The sequence below is a fragment of the Podarcis raffonei genome, chromosome 11 (genome assembly GCF_027172205.1).
Source record: "Podarcis raffonei isolate rPodRaf1 chromosome 11, rPodRaf1.pri, whole genome shotgun sequence".
Taxonomy (NCBI): domain Eukaryota; kingdom Metazoa; phylum Chordata; class Lepidosauria; order Squamata; family Lacertidae; genus Podarcis; species Podarcis raffonei.
In genome coordinates this window covers 48,882,276-48,899,002 of record NC_070612.1, presented here as the reverse complement: position 1 = coordinate 48,899,002, position 16,727 = coordinate 48,882,276, and the positions used below count along the sequence as shown (strand labels likewise).

Here is a 16,727-nt window from a genome sequence, read left to right as displayed (position 1 = left end):
GGGAGCAGAATGGTTGCAGAGCTGTTATATGTGGATTGGAGTTGCAGTTCAGCAACACTGAGAGGGCCAGAAGTTCCCTATAGAAGACGTTTTCTTTATCTTTTTTGTGCAGTGTGTGTGTTTTGCACTATCCAGTTATACTCCACTGTGTACCTGTCTCACCAGATCCGCGGGGAACTGGTCGATTCGCCTTGATTCAAAACAAAAGGGGGGTTTTCAGTTGTTACTCAGAGTAAAAAATTAGAGTTGAAATCAGTGGATTGAACTTAGTTATGTTTGGTGATTTTAACTACTACCTACAAGTTTTGAGGGTTTTTTTTGGGATGCTAAAAATATTCCAGCATGCATTAGCGGAAATCACATGGGGAAATGTATATATTAGGAGCAAAGCACACAAATAAAGGGACGCGGGTGGCGCTGTGGGTTAAACCACAGAGCCTAGGACTTGCTGATCAGAAGGTCGGTGGTTCGAATCCCCGTGACGGGGTGAGCTCCCGTTGCTCGGTCCCTGCTCCTGCTAACCTAGCAGTTTGAAAGCACGTCAAAGTTCAAGTAGATAAATAGGTACCACTCCAGCGGGAAGGTAAATGGCGTTTCCGTGTGCTGCTCTGGTTCGCCAGAAGCGGCTTAGTCATGCTGGCCACATTACCCGGAAGCTGTACGCCGGCTCCCTCGGCCAGTAAAGCGAGATGAGCGCCGCAACCCCAGAGTCGGTCACGACTGGACCTAATGGTCAGGGGTCCCTTTACCTTTACAAGTTTTTTTATGTGTGTGGCTGTTGGCAATTCTGTATCTTTCTGTATCTTCTCAATTGCAGTCTTCGAAGATGCCGACCTTCAGCTGGTCATTCCGTCGGCCCTTTTTGCAGCTGTGGGGACAGCAGGCCAGAGATGCACAACTGCCAGAAGGCTGGTAAGAAGCGCTGGGATTTCTGTGTCTTCTCCAAACGCCTGTTTGGATGGCAGTTGGACGCCTGCAGTGGCGTTAGGAACAGTTGTGGCTTGTGCCCAGGGCCGGATTTAGGTTTGATGAGGCCCAAAGCTACTGACGGTAACGGGGCCCTTTATATGTCCAGCTGTCCTTCGTCAACAACAAATTGCTGCTGTTTTTTGTGTTGAATATATGCTGTATGGTATTTTATGGACCTAATAGGTATCTAAAGCCATTTGCACATAATAAAATACAGTGGTACCCCTGGTTATGAACTTAATTCCTTCCGGAGGTCTGTTTTTAACCTGAAACCGTTCTTAACCTGAGGTACCACTTTAGCTAATGGGGCCTCCCGCTGCTGCTGTGCGATTTCTGTTCTCATCCTGAGGTAAAGTTCTTAACCTGAGGTACTACTTCCGGGTTAGCGGAGTCTGTAACCCAAGGTGTTTGTAACCCAAGGTACCACTATATGTATTTTAATATTAGATAACAGGTACAACAGCTTGACCTACATTCAGCTGTGCTGCACTGCAGTCTGCAGCCGCATGCTACATGTTGCCTTGCAACCAGTCCATACAGAATGTAGGCACCCTATACCGTATTTTTCGCACCATAGGACGCACTTTTTCCCCTCCAAAAATGAAGGGGAAATGTGTGTGCGTCCTATGGTGCGAATGCAGGCTTTCGCTGAAGCCTGGAGAGTGAGAGGGGTCGGTGCGCACAGACCCCCCACGCTCTCCAGGCTTCGCACACCTCTCTGCAAGCAGCGGGAGCCCAGCGCTGGGCTCCCGCTGCTTGCGGAGAGTTGCCTGCATGCTCAGGCCTGCGCGCGCTGAGCTCAGCGCGCCCAGGCTTCGCGGACCTCTCCGCAAACAGCGGGAGCGGTCCCGCTGCTTGCGGAGAGTTGCCAGCATGTGGAAGCCTGCGCGCGCTGAGCTCAGCGCGCCCAGGCTTCGCGGATCTCTCCGCAAGCAGCGGGAGCGGTCCCGCTGCTTGCGGAGACTTGCCTGCATGCCGAAGCCTGCGCGCGCTGAGATCAGCGCGCCCAGGCTTCGCGGACCTCTCCGCAAACAGCGGGAGCGGTCCCGCTGCTTGCGGAGAGTTGCTAGCATGCCGAAGCCTGCGCGCGCTGAGATCAGCGCGTCCAGGCTTCGCGGACCTCTCCGCAAACAGCGGGAGCGGTCCCGCTGCTTGCGGAGAGTTGCCAGCATGCCGAAGCCTGCGCGCGCTGAGCTCAGCGCGCCCAGGCTTCGCGGATCTCTCCGCAAGCAGCGGGAGCGCTCCCGCTGCTTGCGGAGACTTGCCTGCATGCCGAAGCCTGCGCGCGCTGAGATCAGCGCGCCCAGGCTTTGCGGACCTCTCCGCAAACAGCGGGAGCGGTCCCGCTGCTTGCGGAGAGTTGCCAGCATGCGGAAGCCTGTGCGCGCTGAGCTCAGCGCGCCCAGGCTTCGCGGATCTCTCCGCAAGCAGCGGGAGCGGTCCCGCTGCTTGCGGAGACTTGCCTGCATGCCGAAGCCTGCGCGCGCTGAGATCAGCGCGCCCAGGCTTCGCGGACCTCTCCGCAAGCAGCGGGAGCGGTCCCGCTGCTTGCGGAGACTTGCCTGCATGCCGAAGCCTGCGCGCGCTGAGATCAGCGCGCCCAGGCTTCGCGGACCTCTCCGCAAACAGCGGGAGCGGTCCCGCTGCTTGCGGAGAGTTGCCAGCATGCCGAAGCCTGCGCGCGCTGAGATCAGCGCGCCCAGGCTTCGCGGACCTCTCCGCAAGCAGTGGGAGCGTTCCCACGGCTTGCAGAGAGCTGCCTGTTTGGGGGCTGGGGTCGGGGGAAGCTTCCCCCGCCCCAGCCCCGCGCCTGGGGGGGGAATAATTTTTCCCCTTTATTTCCCCCCCAAAAAACTGGGTGCGCCCTATGGTCCGGTGCGCCCTATGGTGCGAAAAATACGGTATATAGAAATGAGCAAATCAGTGATATTTTAGGGAGCAGGCTAGCAGGCGGGGCCCATGACTTACATCATAGGAGCCTACACAACACAAAACACTGTTGCTGTATGTAGGTTTTATTTTATTTGTTTTTTATCTTATATTTTGGAAATGTACATCCAGGTGTTTTTTCCTTTATTTTTTGGGGGGCCCCAAGAGAGTGAGGCCCTAGGCTATAGCTTGTTTATACGTAAATCTGGCACTGCTTGTGCCCGTCGGGGCTGGTAAGATGGCAGGCCAATGGCTTGGTGGAGCCAGAGCCCAACAGTCAACAGAGCCAGGTAGTTATTGCTTTGACCCCCTCTTGGCCGTCCTCCTTGCTGGAATTGTGCAAAGGGTGACACTGCCACTAAGGAAAAAGAAGCGAGTAAAGCCTGGCTGACGACGGACTGAGCTTGGTTTGTCCTAAGGCAGGCAAAGGCAAACTCGGCCCTCCAGATGTTTTGGGACTACAACTCCCATCTTCCCTAGCTAACAGGACCAGTGGTCAAGGAGGATGGGAATTGTAGTCCCAGAACATCTGGAGGGCTGAGTTTGCCTTTGCCTATCCTAAGGGACGCGGGTGGCGCTGTGGGTAAAACCTCAGCGCCTAGGACTTGCCGATCGTCAGGTCGGCGGTTCGAATCCCCGCGGCGGGGTGCGCTCCCGTTGCTCGGTCCCAGCACCTGCCCACCTAGCAGTTCGAAAGCACCCCCGGGTGCAAGTAGATAAATAGGGACCGCTTACTGGCGGGAAGGTAAACGGCGTTTCCGTGTGCTGCGCTGGTGCTGGCTCGCCAGAGCAGCTTCGTCACACTGGCCACGTGACCCGGAAGTGTCTTCGGACAGCGCTGGCCCCCGGCCTCTTAAGCGAGATGGGCGCGCGACCCCAGAGTCGGTCATGACTGGCCCATACGGGCAGGGGTACCTTTACCTTTTTATCCTAAGGGACCAGCTTCCACCAGTTAGGAACGGCTCTTGTGATTGTGCATGCCTGTTGCTCCCCTTCTCCTGCCTGAGCAACACAATATCTGTCCAGTTCCAGGAAGGAGTTGTCGCCTGAGTGCATCAGCAGTTTTAAGCACTGCTCACTCTATAACGGTCTGACTGCCTGCAGAAACTTTTCAATGACGGACTTCCGATTGGCCGCCCGTTATGCTGGAAGGGAGCTCTTTCGCTTGAAACATAAAAAATTAGAAATTACTTGAAAGAAAACAAATAGGCCTATGTAATGGTTCTAGGGGTTGCTCGTGCGTAAATCGGCGCCACACCTGGCTGGGTTACCTCTGGGAACCCTTTTTGTCCGGACAGCCACTCGCCCGTGGCTGTCTCACTCGCTGGCAGAATCCGTCAGTGGGCGTTTCTTGAACTTCTTCCAGCAAGTAAGTTCTTTGACGCCTAGTCTCTGCCTACTCTCCCTGTGCGGAAGCCTTCTGCGCAGGGAGGGTGTGGGCAGTGGAGGACCCGTGCTCTCCCCGCTGGTCTCCGGCGAGGAGTCATGGAGCCACCTCTCCGATTCCCCCATCTGCCCCCCTTCTCCCCTGGTGCTACGCTGATTTCCTTCCCCAGAAGATGGGCTGCTTCTCTCCCTCCCGGGACGCTCTCCAGAATCCCTCTGGAGCCCTCCCTCTCCCTCTGGCTCCGATGGCAGTTCCCTGACAGGTAGGATGTAAATTAGGTTATAATTAAATAAATGGCATTTAGAATGTTAAGAAAAGTGAGTAAGATGGACTATAATTGGAAATTGTTTTAGTTTAATAATGATATTGGAAAGCTGTTATTTTTAACTACAAGGAAACTCAGAAGGGAGGAACTTGAGGAAGTCAACCAAGATGCTTAAAAGGTTGGATTTGTGAAGAATTAAGTTTGTTGTTATTGTTTATCTGTTTATTGTTCCTCCTTTAAAAAAAGAAAGAAAGAAAAGAAAAAAGAAACTTTTCAATGAATCATTACATAACTATTAGGTATGTTCCTGTTGCATTATTATGTAATTTATGTGAAAATACTCCACATCACAATGATGGAATGCTCCGTTTGTTGTTGTTCATGTATGCCTTCCATCATCATTAATATAATAATAATAACAATAATTTATTTATACCCCGTCCACCTGGCTGGGTTTCCCCCGCCACTCTGGGCGGCTCCCAACAGAATATTAAAAACACGATAAAACATCAAACATTAAAAACTTCCCTAAACAGGGCTCCTTCAGATGTCTTCTAAAAGTCACATAGCTGTTTATTTCCTTGACGTCTGATGGGAGGGCGTTCCACAGGGTGGGCGTCACTACCGAGAAGGCCCTTTAGCAAAGAATGGAACCAGAAGAACTCTGGTTAATTCCGAAGCGATTATCTTTCTTTAAATTGGTCTCCAGCACAGTTTGGATTGGTGCGGTTCTGTAAAAATGATACATATTTTTTTCAATCTTTCAAGCATTGGATAAATTTTGTTTGCCAAATGAGCCATGCTTAGCCAACAGATCACAGGCTTCACAGCAGCCTGGGGAAAATCCCAAATGCTCTTTTAATATTCTTTTTTTTATTCTAAAACCATTAGTTCTAAACTCAAAGGGGGATTTTTGTAGAACAAGATTTCTCCTCCTTTCCCCTGACCTGTCTTCCAAATCTCCTATGGAGGGTTCTTAAGCTTTCCAAGGTGTATTTTGGGATGTTGGGGCTGCAGGAGGAGAAAGGAAAGACCCGTTCTATTAATGGATGTCTGCTTGTGCGTGATGTTTGATGTTTCCCATTATTACTGCTCGCTTTCGAAATAAGGTTATTTAAATTCTGATCAGATCTCCCCAGTTCACAATGAATAGGAAAATACAGTTCTGAATTGCAGGCTTATGCAAATGAATAAAACCCAATAGGTGAAGCAGAAATGTTGGCACATCTCATTTAAGTCAGCCGTTACTTAAAACCTCATGGGATTTAGAGAGATTTAGGAGAAGTACCTAGCTTTCTCTTGATTGTGCACAGTGAAATAATTCCACATTTTTTCCTTAAAGACCAAAATGTGCACTGGATTCTAAGTCTTTGATTAAATGTTTTAACTCCAAGTGCTGTTATTTGGCTTTAGACAGACCGAAGATCTTCAAATTCTGTTTTATGGTTTGCCAGACCAATTGCCGCGTAAAGAAGACCCCTTTGTATGCGAAAGTAACTGGATTCTAGAGCCTTTTGCTGCTGCTATTTGAATATGTTGGGCTTTGTTAATTTCCGCTTTAAACGTCTTGGCAATTTTACACCAAGATGGTGGAAGAATTTGCCAGCTCTCAAAAATGCACTATATGCCATCTGGTTGAGAAATAGAATGTGCATTTCTCAGTACATATCTGGGGAGAAAGGGGAACCTGCCATAACTTAGTTTGATATTGAGGACAGCATAAAAATGGAAGTACTTTACAGTCGTATCCTGGTTTTTGAACAGCTTAGTTCTCTAACGTTTTGGCTCCCGAACACCACAAACCCAGAAGTGAGGGTTCCGGTTTGCGAACTATTTTTGGAAGCTGAACGTCCGATGGGGCTTCCATGGCTTCTGATTGGCTGCAGGAAATTCCATTAGCCAATCAGAAGCAGTACTTTGGTTTTTGAACATTTTGGAAGTCGCACTTTGGTTTTCGAATGTTTTGGAGGTCGTACTTCCAAGGTACGACTGTATTGGCATTTTCAACATTCGGAACAAACTTTTAGCAGCCCCGCTGCTCTCTGCAGGACCTTGGAAGTTAGCACCTCTGTTGCCAATCTTAAACCTATTTTTTTCTTCTAATGTTTTCTTAGTTTTTGCATGAAAGCATCCATGATGAAGTGGTGGAGAAACTTGTAAAGGCGTACGCACAAGTCCGTATTGGAGATCCTTGGGACGGTAAGAGCTCCTCTTTGCTCTGGGAACCATTGCGCGGTGGTTCTTGGTTGGCATTGGAGTTTGGGAGAACTGAACAGTTGCCCACTTCCCAAACTGCCATTTCTGGGGGGGGGGGGGCTTTCTTCATAGCTCTTCCTCTGCCTTATGGGATTACCTGTGAGGTGTCTGAGAAGAAACTCTGTGCACACACATTTGTGGGGGTTTTGAACCACCCAAAGGCCTTGCCCAAACCGCTGCTTCTCTTGCTTAGGAAGGAGAAATTGCATTTTGGCGCAAGAAAATTGCTTCAAGCAGCTCCAGCTTGGGCCAAGCGTAGCTAATCCGAACTTCTCTCTCTATATATGTATATAATGCTTGAAGATGAAAGCCCAGATGACCATGTTGGCCCCCAAAAGAGGACATGTCCAGGTTTCCCCAGACATATGGCAACCCCGTTCCTCCCCACCTAAGCTTCCTGCCCCCCAGCCAAGTGAGCCCCGATACCGCTCTCGCGAGCTGGAGGGACTTCTTTAAACGGTTCGGTGGAGGCAAGGAAACCTTTTTGTGCCCCAGCTGAACAAACCACTTTGTTGTTCTGTTCGCGCAAAACAGTGGGGCTTCTTTAAACAGCTCAGCAGAGGCATGGAAGCCTTTTTCTGAGAAAGCTTCATCATAGCTAGAGGAAAGTTCCTGGTCTGCGCCTGTTCTCTAATATATCTCATATATATATCTCTAATTAATAATAGTAGCATAACTTGTTCCTCCAATTTAATTCACTCTTATAAGCCTTAATTTTAACTCCCCTCCCACCCTTTCTCTGGTTTCGTATCTGTTGTCTTTTTGACTGCATTTTCTTACTTTACTAAATTATGTTCACTTACTTTTGTCACGTCTACGGCTGAGTATTTCTTTCCCCTGGTCTGTTACACTTATTTTCTTGTTATAATATTTCCCCCATATATTCTTTATATCATGTCCAGCCCTCTTTTAAATTCTTAATTGTCTTTTTTTCGAGAGAAGAATGGCCCCTTAGAATATTGGAATATATAGAACTTGGCGGCATAAAAAATAGATGAAGAAATATAGTGCAGTTCTCAAGACAACACAGCGCTGGCATTGTGGTAAATGTGAGCTGTGGGCCCTGCTCAGATATACACTTTTCTTTTCTTTTTTGCAGCAAACACCCTCTATGGCCCTCTGCACACCGAGCAAGCGGTGAAGTTGTATGTCGATGCCGTGGCCCAGGCGAAACAGCAAGGTGGCTCTGTGGTCTATGGTGGGAAGGTGATTAAACTCATAAATACTTGTATATCTCTATATATTTTCCCTACGATTACAAAAAAAGTTAAAGCTGTCATCTTGAACGTGTTTCTCCCAACAATGGTGCACTATTTTTCTTGGAGGATAAAAGCTGCTTGCAGGATGGGTCAGTGATTAGTTTTATTTCTGATCAGGGTTTTTGGATGACGGATAATTTTAAAACAAAGCCCCACCATAAAGCCTAAAAGGTGAAATTCCTTGGTAGTCGTACTCTGAATGCACCCACTGATATCCATGGTCTTTTCCAAGTTGATGGGGAATCGGCTGTCTTTGTGAGGTTACGAGTTCTGCTGAAAGCAAGCCGTTTTAGTGAAATGCTCCAATGCAATTGCATTGGAGCATCAGACATTTTATGTATGACCTGTCTTGCCCGAAACCAACTGGTGCTATTTTCTTCTTTACCTTTTCCATTCCAGGTTATAGATCGTCCCGGAAACTATGTTGAGCCGACCATTGTGACCGGCCTTCCACATAACGCGCCGATCGTGCAGACGGAGACATTTGTCCCTATTTTGTACGTGATGAAATTTAAGGTAAGTTTGGGTGTTAAAGACTCTCTTTCTTTACACGTTCAAAGGTGGTAGCGTCATGAAGAAAGGAGGGGAAATGGCCCATAAAAATGGTGCTGAATTGCACGAGTCAGCCTCCAAGTATTGGAAACCTTGAAGTCCTTTCAAGTTTTGATTGGCAGCTGGCAACAGAACATTAAGGTGGTGTATTTTTAACATGACATTTATGCAGGGACATTTGTCACCAAATGGTGTTAAATATGTTGGCCATAGCATGGGTTATGTCAGGCAATATATATATTTTATAATAATTTTTATTAGATTTTCTGTTTTACAATTTCAAGTAAACATTTTACAAACTGTAAAATATCCAGTGACTTCCCTTCTTCTCTTTTCATGGTCCATTTTACGTATCCTACGTCCCTGTATATTTTACTATAACCCTTCAAATCAGTTTTCCACTTCTACATCCATCAAAAATTATTTATTCTGTTGAATTTATCTTAATGCTGCCAGCATTTCAGCTGTATATAATTATAATCCGTATATTCAATAAATGTTTTCCAGTCTTCTTTAAACGTGTGTTCTTCTTGCTCTCATGTTCTATATGTTAAATCTGCATATTTTGTCAAATTGCTAATCCTCTTTAGTTGGGACCTCGCTCACTTTACATTTTTGGCCTAACAAAACACGGGTCACAATTTTCACATATAAATAACCTTTTCTGACACCTGGGAATTTCAGTCCCCAACAAAAAGGATTCTGGTTTTTTGGGGGGAAAGTACTTTTAAACATTTTTTTTCAATTCATTATGGATCATTGCCCAATACCCTTTTACCTTTTTACATGTCCACCACATGTGGAAGAACGTTCCCTCCGCTTTATTACATTTCCAACACTTATCTTTTATAAATCTTAGCTGGTCTACTTGGAGTTAAGTACCATCTATGAATCATTTTCAAATAGTTCTTTCAATGAATAAAAGGTAAAGGGACCCCTGACCATTAGGTCCAGTCGTGGCCGACTCTGGGGTTGCGGTGCTCATCTCGCTTCATTGGCTGAGGGAGCGGGCGTACAGCTTCCGGGTCATGTGGCCAGCATGACTAAGCCGCTTCTGGCGAACCAGAGCAGCGCACGAAAACACCGTTTACCTTCCCGCCGGAGCAGTACCTATTTATCTACTTGCACTTTGACGTGCTTTCGAACTGCTAGGTTGGCAGGAGCTGGGACTGAGCAATGGGAGCTCACCCTGTCACGGGGATTCGAACCACCAACCTTCTGATCGGCAAGTCCTAGGCTCTGTGGTTTAACCCACAGCGCCACCCGTGTCACATGCAGTAAATTTCAGATCACTTTTCCAGAGTTTCTCCCAGAGGTTCAGATCTATATTGTGTCCTGTATCTATTGCCCAGTGTGTAATTGAAGCTTTAACAAGCTCATCTTTCGTTTCCCATTCTAATAGAAAACTATAAATTTTAGACAAAAGTTTATCCTTATTTTGCAAGAGTTCTTTTTCGAATTGTGAGCTTTGGTCCAAAAATCCATTCTTTCTACCTAATTTAAACATATTGTGTAACTGGTGATATTGCAACCAGTCTGTAACCCAAGGTTTCCCTTGGGTTATGTCAGGCAATTTTGGGGCATCCTTAATTTTCCTCTCTGGAAAACCAGAGCTTGGGGTGAAAACTCTTGAGCTCCAACACACAAGCAGGAGGACTATGAAAAAGGAAGAACTGTGCTGTTTGGGAGGATGGAGCAGGGAGGAATTAGAATGGTACTACTCTCACAAAACAACAACAGGAGCATTCAAAAAAGAGTAAAATAACTGATAATTTGGAAAGGAAGGGTGGGCTGGAAGAACAGGGAGCCAAGAAGCAAAGGAAATGAAGAAAATACTTTGGTCTAGTAGAACCTTTAAATGTTCAGTCCTCAGAGACAGAATTTGAAAAACTGCAAAGAGCCACATGAGACAAGGCTATATTCCTCCTCCAAGTAAGAGGGCTTGGAGAGTCTGGAAAATCCTTCCCTTCTCTCATTTATATGGAGATGTTAGTTTCATGTCGAACAGCTGCAGTGCCATGTTCATTTATAATAATAATAATAATTTATACCCTGCCCATCTGGCTGGGTTCCACTCTGGGCGGCTCCCAACAGAATATTAAAAAAGCGATAAAGCATCATACCTTAAAAAATTCCCTAAACAGGGCTGCCTTCAGATGTCTCTTAAAAGTCAGATAGTTGTTTCCTTGACATCTGATGGGAGGGCATTTCACAAGGACCCTCTGCTTGGTTCCCTGTAACCTCACTTCTCTACTCATTTAACAATGTGCACTTTTATTTCCAGACGGAAGAAGAAGCCTTCGCATGGAACAACGAAGTAAAACAAGGTCTCTCCAGCAGCATCTTTACCAAAGATTTGGGCAGGATATTCCGGTGGCTCGGGTATGTCTCTTCCGTTTTCTGTGGACAGAGGTGGGGATATTAAATTGGAGGGCGGGGTATTTACATCTGCTTCAAACATTGCCTAGAGGAGATTTCCAACTCCAGCTTCGCTGTTGGAGATTGGGCCTTCTGGAGAATTGAGACTGATGTCTGCTTTGGTAATCAATTTTCCTTTCTTTCCAGGCCAAAGGGATCAGACTGTGGCATTGTAAACGTCAATATTCCAACCAGTGGGGCTGAAATTGGAGGTGCCTTTGGTATGTCCCCCCCTCCCTGCTCAAAAATAATTGTTGAATGCTATTGGACCTACAGAAAGTTCCTAAATTTCCATGCGGGTCCATAGATAGGTGTGATCATAGTTCACAGATGACCTACACAATTGTGTCTGCTTTGGGATCATTCCAGTCTCCCAGCTTTAGTCCAGGGTATTGGTAGTGTATTTTGATGTACAGATTGATCCTGTCTGCCCCACCCCACCCCACGGTCAGGTTGTAATAAATTGGGCACCATCTAGAACAGTGATGGCCAAACATGGGCCTCCAGCTGTTTTGGGATTCAACTCCCATCATCCCTAGCCAACAGGACCAGTGGTCAGGGATGATGGGAATTGTAGTCCCAAATCAGCTGGAGGGCCAAGTTTGGCCATCATTGATTTAGAAGGAAGGGCTTCAGAGTCAGACATACATCAAACGCAAATGTTCCTATTTATTCAGCGCAAGTCAAAAAGATGCCTTATTCCAAGTTTTGGAGTAATTGTTTGTTGGAGTATTTGGAGTACAGTGGTATCTTGGTACTTGAATGGCTTGGCTCCCGAACAAATTGGCTTCTGAACGCCTCAAACCCGGAAGTGAGTGTTCTGGTTTGTGAACGTTTTTCGGAAGCCAAACATCTGTCGCGGCTTCCACTTGGGTGCAGGAAGCTCCTGCAGCCAGTCGGAAGCCGTGCCTTGGTTTTCGAACCATTTCGGGAGTCGAACGGACTCCCAGAATGGATTAAGTTTGAGACCCAAGGTACCACTATTCAATGGAACCTCTGTTTTTGAGTGTCTCGGAAGCTGAACATTTCAGAAGCTGAACGCCAAAAACCTGGAAGTGAATGCTTCCGTTTTCGGACGCACCTCAGAAGTCGAACGGCTTCTGAGGCACGTTTCTCCATTTTTCTCAGTGGAATTTGCCGACTGCCTATTGTGCCTCAGTTGTTGAATGTTTCGGAAGTTGAACGGTCTTCCAGAACAGATTACAGTGGTACCTCAGGTTACATACGCTTCAGGTTACAGACACTTCAGGTTAAAGACTCCGCTAACCCAGAAATAGTGCTTCAGGTTAAGAACTTTGCTTCAGGATGAGAACAGAAATTGGGCTCCAGCGGTGCGGTAGCAGCAGGAGGCCCCATTAGCTAAAGTGGTGCTTCAGGTTAAGAACAGTTTCAGGTTAACAACGGATCTCCAGAACGAATTAAGTTCCTAACCCGAGGTACCACTGTACGTTCAACAACCGAGGTACCACTTTATCTGTAGAAAAAATATGCAGCCTAGCCACTCCTGCTCTTCAATGCAATTTCTGTATAAGGTTTTCGTTCTCTAGTTGGAAGAATGTACTGAATATTGCTGGCTTCACGATGGAATCCCTGCTATCATGAGAGCTGTGAATTTGAGATGATGTGGGCATTTTCAGGAGGGTAGAGGATGCTGAGATTGTTTAGCCTTCAGTGAGGAGGGGAAAGAGGCCGAATGTTTCTATAGTCTGTCTAGATAAGAGCTTCTTTGAGAAGTGCAAAGAGACATTCCTTGGTTTTCAACCTGCAACATCTCTTACCACCCCCTTCTCCCTAGGCGGTAATAAACACACTGGAGGCGGAAGGGAATCTGGCAGCGATTCGTGGAAGCAATATATGAGACGATCCACTTGGTAAGAGCTCAGGGGTTATGGCCGTGTAAATATTATCTGAGTTGCCCTTCAGGGGAAAGCCAAATAAGCAAAGCAAACCACAATTTAGCCTTAACCGAAAGTCTAAAGATGTTAAGGGGGGAAAGAACGCAAAAACGTAATTTAATTAACCGAGTAAAGATCCAAAATCAAATGTCAACGTTCACCACTGCCTTCCTCCCTGCAGCTGTTGTTTTAAAAGTAACAAACAAGGCATGCTAAACACATGTGCGCATCCTCTAACTTGACCCTAATTTACAGAGAATTGGATTATTATTTTGTGTCGTTTCATTTCTTTTCTTTTTTTTAATGTCACATTCTTGGTTGAAAATAAAAAGTACAAAATCACAAGTGCACAGAGTGAGGTAAGACACGCAAAAAAGGAGAACAAGCAGGAAATAGTCCCCATAGAAAACCAAACAGAAAAAGATACTGTGTAAAACAAAAAAAGGGGGGAAATTCTTATTGTAGTTAACCAGGCCTTAATTTCCTAGTCTTATTTCAATTAAGAAACCCCTATGCCTATATGCCAGAGTGTGGCTTGCTGTATGACTTGTTCCATTAGTGTGATAGCACAGCACTAGAGGGAGCTGTTATGTATAGCTTAATGTATATGCATAACTGAATTAATTATATCTGCATTATTCATGTCAGGAGTAAGTCCAACTTGTTTATTTCCACCTTATGTGTGTCCACATATCCTTGTTATCCTGGCAACCTATGAGTAGAGATGTGTATTGGCAGGAACTTTTCTGGCAGAGACTCTGTCAATGCTTTCCCCCCCCAAACTCTGACATTAGTTTGAAGTTGCTTCAGGTTAATCCACGTTCTCCTTATCTCTGTGAGAGCGTTTTTAGATCTACTTGGCTGCTGTGGAGAACAGGATTGTGGGCAAACAAACAAACAATACAGTCGTTGGTTTTCGAACAGCCTAGTTCTTGAACATTTTGGCTGCCGAATGATCAAAACCTGGAAGTGACTGTTCTGGTTTGCGAACGTCCTTTTGGAATCCGAACGTCCCATGGGCTTCTGCGGCTTCTGATTGGCTGCAGGAGCTTCCTGCAGCCAATCAGAAGCCACATTTTGGTTTTCAAATGCTCTGGAAGTCGAACAGACTTCCAGAGCGGATTCCATTCGACTTCCAAGGTACAACTGTAATAATAAAAATAAATTGTTGTTGTTCTTATTAACAGCAGAGCAGCAACTTGCATCCCATTCAGTGATGCTAATTCAGGGATGGGGAACTTGTGGCTTTCCAAATGTTGGGCCTCCCAATCGGTCCCAGCCAGCATGACCAGTGGTCAGGGTTGATGGGAATTGTAGTCCAACAAGATCTGGAGAGATGCAGCTTCTCCATCACTGTGCCAAAGAGATCCAGAGAGGTGTGTGAGAAAACCTGAAGCCATATGATACCTTGAATGAAAATGCACATACAGTAAACGGTTTCTAAAAGCGATAATGGAATACAGAATGGCAAAAGATGTTCTACCATAAAAATAGCAGTAGAAAAACTAATGTTTATTTTTATTCTTCTTCTTATTATTATATTATATTTTTATTAGTTTCATTTCTGAATCACTTTATGCGAAGCATCCTGAAGTGATTTACACTATAAAAATGTCTTTAAAAGCAGTTAAAACAATTGCATATGCAAAAATAATTTTAAAGAGCAGCTATAACCATTAAAAGCCCAATGTCTTCAATTTCTTTTTTCTTTTTTTTACAAATTTTTTATTAAATTTTCTGTTTTACAATTTAGAACATTCATTTAAACAACCTTAAAATATTGAAGACTTCTCTTCTTCACTTTCCATGGTTCCTTTTGTGTAGCATAAATCCCTGCATATTTTACATAAACTAAACCATTCAGTATTCCATTAATACATCCATCAAAACTTATCTACACTGTTGAATTTATCTTAATGCTGCCAGCGTTTTCACATGTACACAATTTCCCTCCATATATTCAATAAACATTTTCCAATCTACTTTAAACATATGTTCTTCTTGTTCTCTTATTCTATATGTTAGATCTGCAAGCTGCGCATATTCCATCAGTTTAAGTTGCCATTCTTCTTTGTTTGGGACCTCGCTCATTTTCCATTTTGGGGCTAACAAAACGTGGACTGCAGTAGCGGCCTACATAAATAACCTTCAATTTCGATTGAATTGTTTGATCCAGTAGGGTTCTTGGCTTTTCCTTTGCTCCTATAACCTGCATATTTTACTTAATGGCTGGGGCAACCCAGTCAAATGGGTGTGGTACAAATAATAAATTATTATTATTATTATTATTATTATTATTATTATTAATTAATTAATTAATTTTCAGTGACCAAATCTACTTTATCTGTTTATCTTTCAGCACCATCAATTACAGCAAGGATTTGCCTTTGGCCCAAGGAATCAAGTTCCAATAGCATCCTTGCAAATGTGCTACCCTGGCTGAACTTTGCGTTGAAGAATCAAGTCCCTGTCGATTTGAAATGTTGGACGGAACTCCCTCAAATCACGTGGCGTTGAGGAGACTTGACTGCTCCAGTGTCCCCGGAGACATACCGAGGGTCCCTCGTGGCCCCTGGCCCCAAATCCCGTTGCCGCAATAGCCGTATCAAAAATGACTGCATTTTACAGAACCCAAGTACTCAAAAGGGTCTGGAGAGGAGGAAGGCTGAAAAAAAGCTGTCTTTGTGCTGCAGTGTGAGGACGGCGGGAACATTCTCCTACGTCTTATCTCTCGGTGCATCACAACACAAATATACAGGCATACCTCGTTTCACTGCGCTTCAGTTCATGGCCCTTTGCACATATTTTTCCTGGCCACTTCCAGGGTTAGGAAGCCCCACACCCCAAATGCCGCCCCACCTTTGGCCGCGGAAGTGGAGCTGAAGCTGTTTTCCCCCTCTCCCGCCCCCGCAGCCAGGCGAGCCGGCTTAATAGACTATAGTACGCTGCAAACATAACTTTTATACGCACTGGGAAACCCCTCAAAATTGTGTGACGTGCTTTATATTGCAAATTCGGCTTGCTGCAATATCTCCGAGGTATGCCTGTATATCATGCACTCCGTAATCGTCTGCCTTCAAACCGCCTTGCCATTGCTCTTACTGCTCAGCTCCCAATCTTATACAGACGACTGGAAACAGATTTTGGGGGGGGGTGATTTTTGCATCCACCTCCTCCCCCCCCGGGCCAATTTTGTTGATCCCCAGGTATGTCCCCGAGAGTTCCTTTCCGGAAATCCCAGTTAGGCAGAATATTTGCACACATTCTAATCATGTATCCTGGACTCTGGCGCTGTACTTGAGTTCCAGCGAAGCACCTGTATCTCTTTGAATCTTAGATCATGACCTACAAAATTCTACAACGCCGCCTGTGCCTGTTGCATTGGTCACGCACAACGAAACTGTGCCAAAGTGTATTGGAAAAGATTCCTATGTAGCCGGTTGCGATGCAGAAATAAAACTTCTACGTCTCTTGCTATCCTGATCGACCTGCTTATTTATTTACTTGGGATATCCAGTGTGCTGAAAAGTAATAATAATAATAAAAATACTCTAGGATTAGGCAGAATTTTTGTGCTCACAGTGTGCTGCTTGTGGCGAGATGAAATTCCTTCCTTATTCTTAAAAAAAACACTGTAAAACAATGGCTACTGAAGGCCTGTGATATTTCTATGCAGTGCTATTTTTCTAGAAAAAGAGGTGCCGGAACTCACCATGAACAGAGAGGGTCCAGAACTGAGTTAAAACGAGTTCTATGTAAAAGTGTCTTCTTTGGCGATCACTCGTAGCCAAGTAAGA

General features: G+C 45.5%; 1 protein-coding gene across 1 annotated transcript in view; it reads left to right on the top strand.

The window, feature by feature from the left end:
- Window positions 1-16,407, top strand: part of ALDH7A1 (aldehyde dehydrogenase 7 family member A1) — a 29,659-nt gene extending 13,252 nt beyond the window's left edge. Inside the window, exons 11-18 of the mRNA XM_053407649.1 lie at window positions 818-912; window positions 6,665-6,749; window positions 7,906-8,012; window positions 8,465-8,581; window positions 10,902-10,999; window positions 11,183-11,256; window positions 12,831-12,906; window positions 15,290-16,407. Of these exons, the coding sequence (XP_053263624.1) occupies window positions 818-912; window positions 6,665-6,749; window positions 7,906-8,012; window positions 8,465-8,581; window positions 10,902-10,999; window positions 11,183-11,256; window positions 12,831-12,906; window positions 15,290-15,344 (707 nt within the window). The 3' untranslated portion in view covers window positions 15,345-16,407. The remainder of the gene's footprint in view (window positions 1-817; window positions 913-6,664; window positions 6,750-7,905; window positions 8,013-8,464; window positions 8,582-10,901; window positions 11,000-11,182; window positions 11,257-12,830; window positions 12,907-15,289) is intronic.
- The last annotated feature ends 320 nt before the right edge of the window (window positions 16,408-16,727 follow it).